At 35.1% G+C, this 9,343-nt stretch overlaps 1 protein-coding gene across 3 annotated transcripts in view; it reads left to right on the forward strand.

The window, feature by feature from the left end:
- tefu (Serine/threonine-protein kinase tefu) overlaps positions 1 to 9,343 on the forward strand; it is a 194,936-nt gene that overhangs the window by 146,616 nt on the left and 38,977 nt on the right. For all 3 annotated transcript variants that reach the window (XM_045768877.2, XM_045768876.2, XM_045768878.2), the window contains 8 exons: positions 328 to 670; positions 1,829 to 2,059; positions 3,423 to 3,681; positions 4,340 to 4,433; positions 4,670 to 4,801; positions 5,913 to 6,066; positions 7,799 to 7,918; positions 9,227 to 9,343. The exon at positions 9,227 to 9,343 is cut by the window's right edge and continues 38 nt beyond it. In XM_045768877.2, coding sequence (XP_045624833.2) covers positions 328 to 670; positions 1,829 to 2,059; positions 3,423 to 3,681; positions 4,340 to 4,433; positions 4,670 to 4,801; positions 5,913 to 6,066; positions 7,799 to 7,918; positions 9,227 to 9,343 — 1,450 coding nt within the window. The remainder of the gene's footprint in view (positions 1 to 327; positions 671 to 1,828; positions 2,060 to 3,422; positions 3,682 to 4,339; positions 4,434 to 4,669; positions 4,802 to 5,912; positions 6,067 to 7,798; positions 7,919 to 9,226) is intronic.

Here is a 9,343-nt window from a genome sequence, read left to right on the forward strand (position 1 = left end):
TGGACCCCATGCACAGAAACAATTTCAGGGAATAACCAGTCAATAAATGTGCACATCATATTTTTACCTTATTTTTACATTCATCCTATTCTTAACTTTCTCTTACCTGCTCCTCACCTCTCTTCTCACTCTTACTATAAATATTTGCCTGTACCTTCCTCTCTTCCATTACACAACTTGATAATGGTCCAGGATGGACTGACACCTTGTCGTTTCTTCATTTTCTAATGTGTGGTTTGATCATTGAATCTTCAGCCATGTTACTGTGACTCATCGTCTGCTTGTGCTTTATGTTTTGACTCATATTTTATTGTTTACACTTTACAGAGTAGCAATATCAAGAGGCTGTACAATGAAAAAGTTAATGCAACACCATTTGCCATACTTGGCAAAGCAGTGGGTTCTGCACAATCAAGATATTGCCAATTTTCCAGCTTGTCTCCTGGAGTCTACAAACAGTGAAAATTTCCTGAAAGAACATACAAATATCTTATTACCTGTTTTGTTTGATTGTGACAAAAGTGATTCCATTGAAAACTTGGCAAGAAATTGTGGAAAAGATGTGGTTGAGCTTTTTAAGATGAATTTTCCCACGCTCATGGCTCATATTTATCCACTTGTTTCGGCTGAATTGAATAATGATTTGGTTGAGCAGCTTACAAGACCAAAGGTAGGCTTTTTCTTGTACACATTAAAAGTCTGGACAAATATGTGTTTGTGTGCGAGTGTGTGTAAATGAGTGTATACATGTACAGTAATTATGTAAGTTTCAGTGTCTAAGTGCAGTTGCAGGTTGAGAGCTATGCTTGTGATGTCTTCTCTTTCCAATCATGTTTATCATATGACATTTTGAAACTTCCATTGGTTTTGGCAGCCCTCCACCTTCTGGACTAAGTTATTCCAACCATCCACAACTCTTGTTTGCAAAAGAGAGTTTTTGTAAAAAAAAAATTGAGCCTTTGTTTTTTTTTAGCATGAATCTGTGGCCTTTTGTTCTAGAAGTTTCAGATTTCATAAATGTGTTTGTTTACTTGCTTTTGTATGTATGTGTGTTTTAGTGTGCACGAGTGTGTATTAATTCTTCTTACAGCAATAAAAATATAGCTTATTTGAACTACAGCATCTTCTCCATCCTTCAGTCTTGGAATTTATTCCTTACTTTCATAAGTAGGCATATTGTAGATCACTTATCTCACTTAACTAGGTGAATTTCACTATAAATATATTAATGTGTATACAAGATTATGTAATCATCATTGTTATGGGTAATTCCAAAACCATTAATACTAAATGCATAGAAAAGTTAAAGATGGACTGATGAACATGCTGAGTATGGATTTAATATCTTACACACAAGAGACAGACACGAAAAGCCAATGCATTCTGATATGCAACAACACCAACAAAGACGTATTGAACTACAGAGATGAACAGGATCCAACAAATGCATAGACACTTTACAATTAAATATATATTAACACTTTATCATTTCAGTGATGCTAAAATGCCTCATCCGTACTCCAACAATAAATGTTGCAATGACACTAAAGTGCTAATGTTACTAAATCAGATGTTTTAAAACTGTCACATAGGCTCAATTATAAAAACACATTTTGCGTGGCATTTATACTCCAGCAAATTCGTTTGAAAACATTTTGACAAAATTTATGGTTATAACTCAAAAACTGAGAAAACATGAATAAAGTATTAATATTTTAGGCATCACTCAGCGGTGCACCAGGAAGTCCTGGACAATTTAAAACTTGGCAATATTTCCATTAGCATGCTGTAGAGACATGATGATAATTTGGTTTATTGTGTTTTTCAGATAATTTCTGCTAAAAGGCATTATAAATTGCTTGAAAAAAGTCTAGGAAATGAAAGGTTCAGAGAAATGATAGACAAGCACATTGGTGATATAATTCTCTCCTTGGTGAAGATTGTACATGATGCTGATGCTATCATAGAGGAAGAAGTGATTGTAGAACCAAATCCTCCATACTTTTCATCAACTGTAATACACAATACTCTGGAATATTTAAACATGATGTTTAAAGAGGCAAGTATCTCAGTGTTGCCTACCTGGTAACCTTAGAAATGAATAATTGTTTAGTATTGTATAATTTTTTTTTTAAGTTTCTGAAGAATTTCTCTGCAACACATTATGCAGTCTTATTTCAAGCTTAAAATACATACAATTTGCCATCATATGTTGAATTATACTGTTTTTGGTTGATGTTCTTGAGTACTGTACAAGTTAAATGTGAATTTATTTTCTTTACTATGTAAAGAAAAAAAATTTCTTTAAAAAGTTATTTTCTGTACTATGATATAAGTTGGGGGCTTCCATCCATAAATATTAAAAAATGAGACTAATAATAATAATAATATAATATAATTGTAATACACACAAGAGCTGATAAGCATTATTTTTCTTGCACTTTAGGTTTTAAAATTGTTTGATGTTGCAGTTAACTTGTATATTTGTGGTAGATTTTGGTACATTTGAGTTTAGTAGAGGAGTTACTTGTTATGTTAGAAAAAGATGCTGAAGTGCCATAGTCACTTGAAGAACCAGGAACAGGCAGTGCATCATGTAAGCATTCTTGTCAACCCTTTCCAAATAGTCTTTAGGTGATAATTATTTCATACCAACTGCTTTTATATTCAAAAAGTGCATACAATACCAGTCCGGTATAGGTATTGCAGATGTTCATTGTCTCCAGAGGACTGCAATTGGTTTTAGACTCCAAAACGTTTTGAATACTTTGTGCCCCTAATTTTCAGATCATACGATACCTCCAGGTGTTCAGTAACATGAAAATTTGGCTAATTAAAATGGGGTTAGGTAAGGCTGGTGGTTAACAAGGTTCCAGCAAATCCTCCACACAACTGTTGCTAGACTTGCAACTTTTGTCTGATTATTTTTGTTTTAGATTCTCACATTAATAAGCATTCTGTAGATCCTGTATTTTGCTTTGATGATGGGTTAGTTTAAATATTTTTTTTTTAGGTCAGAGAAATTATGTAAAAATTATATAACTAGTTATATGACTTGCATGCATGCAGCTATATCTAACAGGCTGGTTGACCAGACCACAATCCAGGAGGCCTGATCAAAGACTGGGCCACGGGGAACATTGATCCTCAGAATTATCTACAGATATACTACAGATAGTCGCAAATTTGCTGATATTTATAGTTCCTGGCATTGCAAAACTGATAAAATATTGGAGATGGATTGATAATGTATAAATATGAATGAGAAGGGTAGGTGAGCAAAAGTCAGCTGGCAGTGGCATGATTGAACCAACTACTGGATAATACATTAACAGAAAAGAATGTTTGGTTATGGTTTTATTTGAGTTTGGATTGCTAATTAGTGTGTGTGGTGTTAAACAAAGATTTCTTTTTTAACCTAGGCTTGCCCATTAGCTGTTCTTGCATCAAGAAAATTAGAACTCCATAAAGTTGTTCAAGGTGTTCTAGAATATTTTGCTCAGAGCAGCACTCCTCATTCTGCTCGTCGTGCCCTGTCATCTGTAGCTGCTGTCGTTCATTCATTATTGCCCCATTTAGAAGAGAATGTGAAAGATATTTCTGCATACATCATAAGATTCTTGGTTCATATACTTACCTGTTACACCTCCTCACTTCAAGAAATAGCTCCGTACTTGGCAGGTATGTTTATAGATTTATGTTAAGTATTTCTGTAACAATAATTCAAATGTTACATTACTGTATTTAGAAATGGTGCTTGTGAAATTTTCAGTTTTTCCGTTGTTGCACTATATATATGGAAATAACTAAATTTTCATGGATGTCTAATATGTATTCAATATTTTATACCTTTATAAAGGTGGCTGATGGTGAATTGTCCTGGAATAACTCTCTTGTAGATGTTCAAATGGATATATGATTGTTGTTTTCTTTTCATTTCTAATTCTTGCTTGCAGAGAAGAGGGGAGAGTATTGTGGGTATTCATTTTGTCAGGGACAGGAAGTCTGCATATATATATGTACACTTGACTTATTGAGGTTCCCCAAGGTCATACTACTAACTTTCCTCAGGATACATTCCTTCAATAGCTGTCTTAACTCCTGGGGGGGTTCCTATTTACAGAGGCACTAGCTGAAAGGAAATGTGCCCAACCATTTCTGTCCTGCCTGTTAATCAAACCTGGGATCCCCGATTGTGAATTGAGAACTAAATCGACTGTTCCGTTTTCTACATTGACATAATTTTCACAGAAGCTTTAGACTTTATATAACTTAGCTCTGCACAAAAACAGTCACTTATAATGGAAACAAAAGTGTAATTAATTTCAAAACTTTTCAGATCATTGCAATAAACTTTTATACAACGTTTGCAGCTGTGCCCTGGAACATTGTCCTCATCCATTTATATCAGTTATTCCAATTCTGTTTGCACGGTAAGTAATGTGTTGGCTTAACAAATATTTATATTGGTTATATTGAACATTGTTCCTTATCACTGCTTTATGTTAAGGTTTATGTCATACAGAGTAATTACAATATATTATGTTTTGGTTAAAATATATAGTAAGAAATTTAAACTTCTCTAGACTCTGGCATGGGAAGCAATTGATGAAGCAAAAATGAAAGGAATTCTTTATTTAATCAACCCCTTTCTTTTTTCTTTTTGCAGTTTATTACCTCTGGCAAAGGTCACCTCACCAGTTAAGAAGTCGACCCTTAGTGTCATCGAGGCAATTTTCACAAGCAACCATCCAGATGTTCAGCGAGCTGTATCAGGTTTACCACCGTTACCTGATGATGAGTAAGTGCAAATGTTGATCCATTTTTGCAATTCTAGATATCCATATACATACATATGATGACATAATGACCAAGGAAACTAAAACATTGTCTTTGTTTAATGTACTCATGTACACATACATGACATGTGACTATGTACTCTCATGTGCCTGCACACATACATGTTTTATCATTCACATACAGCCCTGTACATAAAGCTACAGAAAGTTTCATACCTAATCTGAGGAAAATGAATGAGATGCACAAAATTGACCAACCATTCACCAGGAAGTGCCAGTATGCTGACACCAAGAACAAAATGATACAGGGACAAGGTTCAGAGAGGCTATAATGCCAGCAGCATTTGCCAAGTTGCATACAAATAAACATTCTCTATGAAATTAATAAGAAATATTCGGACTGCTTTATTCATGGTAGATCAGTCGTAAGAGTATGAACACCAGTATGGAAGATGAACCTCGCAAAGAATAAAGATTAAATTTAGGAAGTATGAAGTTAACCGTTTTGCAGATTGTGAGAGACAGTGGCTGAGTGAATGTAAATTAATGATAATCAATTAAGATGTTAGAACTACTACTATAATCTGATGAATATTAATACAGTTACTGTCATGTATGATTACCAAAGGTGAAATTGTTGAATTACTCAACAAGCCAGAGAGTAGGACAGGAAACAAAGATGGGTAAAAGAAAAAAATGTCTCTACCTCCTACCACAGTAGCCATAAATGTCATGATATTACTTTCTTCAGAATCCAATTAGGAAAAATCCTCAGGAACAATGGGAGGGACCTGTAGCAAGCTGCCAGCTTCCTGTCTCCATTGAGGATGCTGAAGATATGGTAGCCCTGAGATAAATGCAGTTATACTGTATGTGAAATATTGATATGTTATAGGCATGAAAAATCAAGAGCTGGAATATAGAGTTGGAAATGTATTTTGGTAGGGAAACAGAATAAGAAGTTTTTCTGTAATGGATATTTGTGTTTTAGATAAGACAAAGTAAAGTTGAATAATCATTGCATTATCACTGTTTAGAGCTTTTCTAGCAAACTCTTGCAGTGTTGTTTAATTAGCTATATTATTAATATTGTTATTTATATATTTTAAACAGAGAATTCCAGAGTTTGAATCCATTGCGTGATATTCATTGTCAGCTTGTGACTTCATTCTGTGGCAGTCTAACTCTTGGTGATGAAATAAAAAACTTTCTGTCTTTATCTTTGGATGAAACAGAGGTTCAGTCTGTTATACATTTGTTGAAAATGGTGAGTTTGACATGTATTAGATAATACTGTAATGTTTAGTTAATATATTTATGTGCTGATGATGCCAACAAATTTCTTGTTTATTTTCAAGAGGGGCCAAACAGTGGCTCCCTGCCACTAGCAACACTGAGATAGCTCCGTCCCTGTAAGTCATATCAGCCTTTGCGAGTCCTTTAATAGCCTACCAGAGGCCAAAACCTGGCACCCCTTCACAGGGGCACAGGGCACAGGGAATTCATGATCACCTTCACCAAAGAAACAAACATCCAGAAAGGAAGTGAAGCAACACAGCCAACTGTGCCAAGTTTACAAAAGTAAACAAGCTATGCCACGAACAACTCGGCAAATGATCCATCCAGTACTTAGGTCGTATCCCCCGCCCAGGTAACAACTGGCCAATGCCAGGTGGCTGTACCCTAGGAGTTGGTAGCTCCTCAGTGTCAACAGTTGTCAGTCCTTTGCTTGTCTAACTGCTTCATAAGTCACCAGCTCTTTGGGTCCCGGATATTCTAGAAAAGTGTTGGCCGTCCTTTGGTCCTTGTCTTGCGAATGTCCATTGTTCGTGTATCTCTTCAATATTTAGTGTTTTCTTCATGGGCATCTGTTTACAAGCCTCACTTGTTGTGCAGATTAATTAATATACCAGGTGCTTTAGTTGGTTTTCTTAGGCTCCGGACTGATGGTCGTTGACATGGGGAACCTTCAGCTCCCCCTTAGTTACCTTTCAATTACTAAGGGGATAGAGTATGACAAAACTACTGGGTGGATTGTTTGCCGTGTCATTTGCTGCACTATTTGTTTATTTTCTGTGAAGCTTGTGGTGGTCTATTTTGCTTTTCTTTCTGGGGGTTTATTTCTTCGGTGAGGATGATCATGAATTTCCTGCTTCCTGTGCTTCTTTAAGGGGACCAGGGTTTGGCCTCTGGTCCCCAGTGGGCTATTAAGACTCACAAGGGCTGATGTGACTTAAGAGGTGTGGCAGTATTTATTATTTTTGCAACTAGCAACAGGAAACTACCTCCAGGCCTCTCCAGAAAGAGGCGTTTCATTACATTCAGTGCTGGGTTTTTCTTTGCTAATACTCAGATCACTTTAAGGCTTTAATTCAGATCATTCACAAGTGCTAAATATATATATATAAGAGCTTTAATGTACTTTTTGTGTTGTGATGCAGCTTCAGATATCTTGTGCAAGATATTTGATAGTCTTTGCATTTTGCCTGTTACTTTTATAACAAGAAAAGCCATGAGTAATTAATGTTCAACATTTCAATTTCAGAATTAATAGTGTTAATAGTGCTTTATTATAGGTTATTAAAAATATAAAAATATTTGTATTAAAATATAGATACAGTATATAGATTTTGAGAGCAGAGTTATGCAGTTCTGTTATATACATTTGATCTGTGAATTGTGTTTAAAGAACATTGAATAAAATTAGCTGGATTAATTATACTTGGGTAGCCCAAAAGATATCGGTGAACATCAAGCAAAAGGAATGTAGACAAATTTTCATGACTGTGACCTTTGATAGAGGAATTACTTAAAGCAGGATGCTATGAATACTGTACCCATTTTGACATAGGTAAAATTAATTATTGAGTTGTTCTTAGCAATTCTTCCTTGACATATCTTCTTCAATGTACATTGTGAGTTTCATTAGAGTGAAAAAAATAAAAATGTTTTTTTTTTAATTTTCAGGACTTCCTTAATGTTTTTTAATACTTTTACAGTTACAACATCATAGAACAGAAATACCAGAATTATATGAAAGTGTTGGCGTAGATCAAGAGAGTGCTGGACACCGACTTACTTACAGCCTTGTTACCCTTGCTTCTGGAAGTGATGAACAGGTAAGATGATGCATATGGTTCAAATGGTATTGAAAGAGTATTCCTCTGAACTTGGCACTATTCTAGCTCTCTTGGTTTTCTGTCTAATATATAATTTCCTCTTGAAAACATGCTTTTGTTCAACATGTTCCAAAAATTGGTGATTTCTGTTAGGTATATTTCCAATTTCCTTTATTCTGCCATTCATTTAGATGTGTTTCACTCCACACTTAATGAAAATTTACATAAGACAACTTATTTAATTGTCAAATCTTGAGCATTGCTGTGAACAACATAACTAGCATTATGAACAACATAACCAGCATAGCATGTTCACTGATAACTGAACCTTGTACATAATTTTTATTTCAGTCAGGATCATCTGACACTATCATCGCAAATAATTGATTACTTATTAAATGGCGCTGTGGCTCCGATTTGCGCAGCTGTGCTGTGAATTGGAGGTGTACTCATCAGCCTTGGTTGCTCTGGCAGTACTGAGGTGTTCTCAAAACCAGGAAGGATGCAGATAATTTTTTTTGAAGATGGCATCTGTTTACTGGAGTCCTGAGGAACAGGATGTGAGCTCTGTGTACCAGCAGGCATTTTGAATCTTATGATATACAGTACAGTCCTAACAAACGTGCTATGCCGGTATATGCACTGTGATATCCCCCATGATATCACAGTGTGCAATTTTAATGTCATTAAAATTGTAAACAATAAGTTATATATTTAATTCAGTATCATGTCAAAATGGATATGGATATAACCCATTTATATACACTATATAATTTATAATTACAATCAGTTTTAGGTTATTATTATTCTCTTTTTCTTATATGTAAAGGAATAATATATTTTAAACTTTGTAAACTAAATCAATTCTAAATATAAAGCAATTTATGATTAAAGTTTATAAGTAAAGTATTTGCTGCTGTTGTAGATGGCTCAACTTCTGCTTCTTTCTCCATGAACTGTGGCATTACAGAGAATTATTGTCTATCATACCTTGAGGTTACCTTGAGGTGCTTCCGGGGCTTAGCGTCCCCGCGGCCCGGTCGTCGACCAGGCCTCCTGGTTGCCGTGAACCCCTTTTTCATACCATTCATCAGTGGCGATTTTTATGGCACATGTAATGCTGTCCATTTTTGTGTTGTGGACTCCCAATTTGTAGTCTTCCTCATGCTCCAGTTTAGACCCCTTATGTTGTCTGTGTAACTGTTTATTTTATATTTTACTTCTTTGTGTATTTCACTTCTGTATATAATGAAGACAGCATTGAATTTACTTTAAAAATATATGCTGTAATACTTGTCCAATTTGTAGGTTGCATTACAAGCAAGCAGATGTCTTGGAGAATTGGGACCCATTTCTTTTGGATCACCAGTATTCTACATTCAGGACAAGAACTTTTCTCAGTTACTCCAAATTGGTACAATGGAT

This window comes from Procambarus clarkii, chromosome 51 (assembly GCF_040958095.1).
Source record: "Procambarus clarkii isolate CNS0578487 chromosome 51, FALCON_Pclarkii_2.0, whole genome shotgun sequence".
Taxonomy (NCBI): Eukaryota; Metazoa; Arthropoda; class Malacostraca; order Decapoda; family Cambaridae; genus Procambarus; species Procambarus clarkii.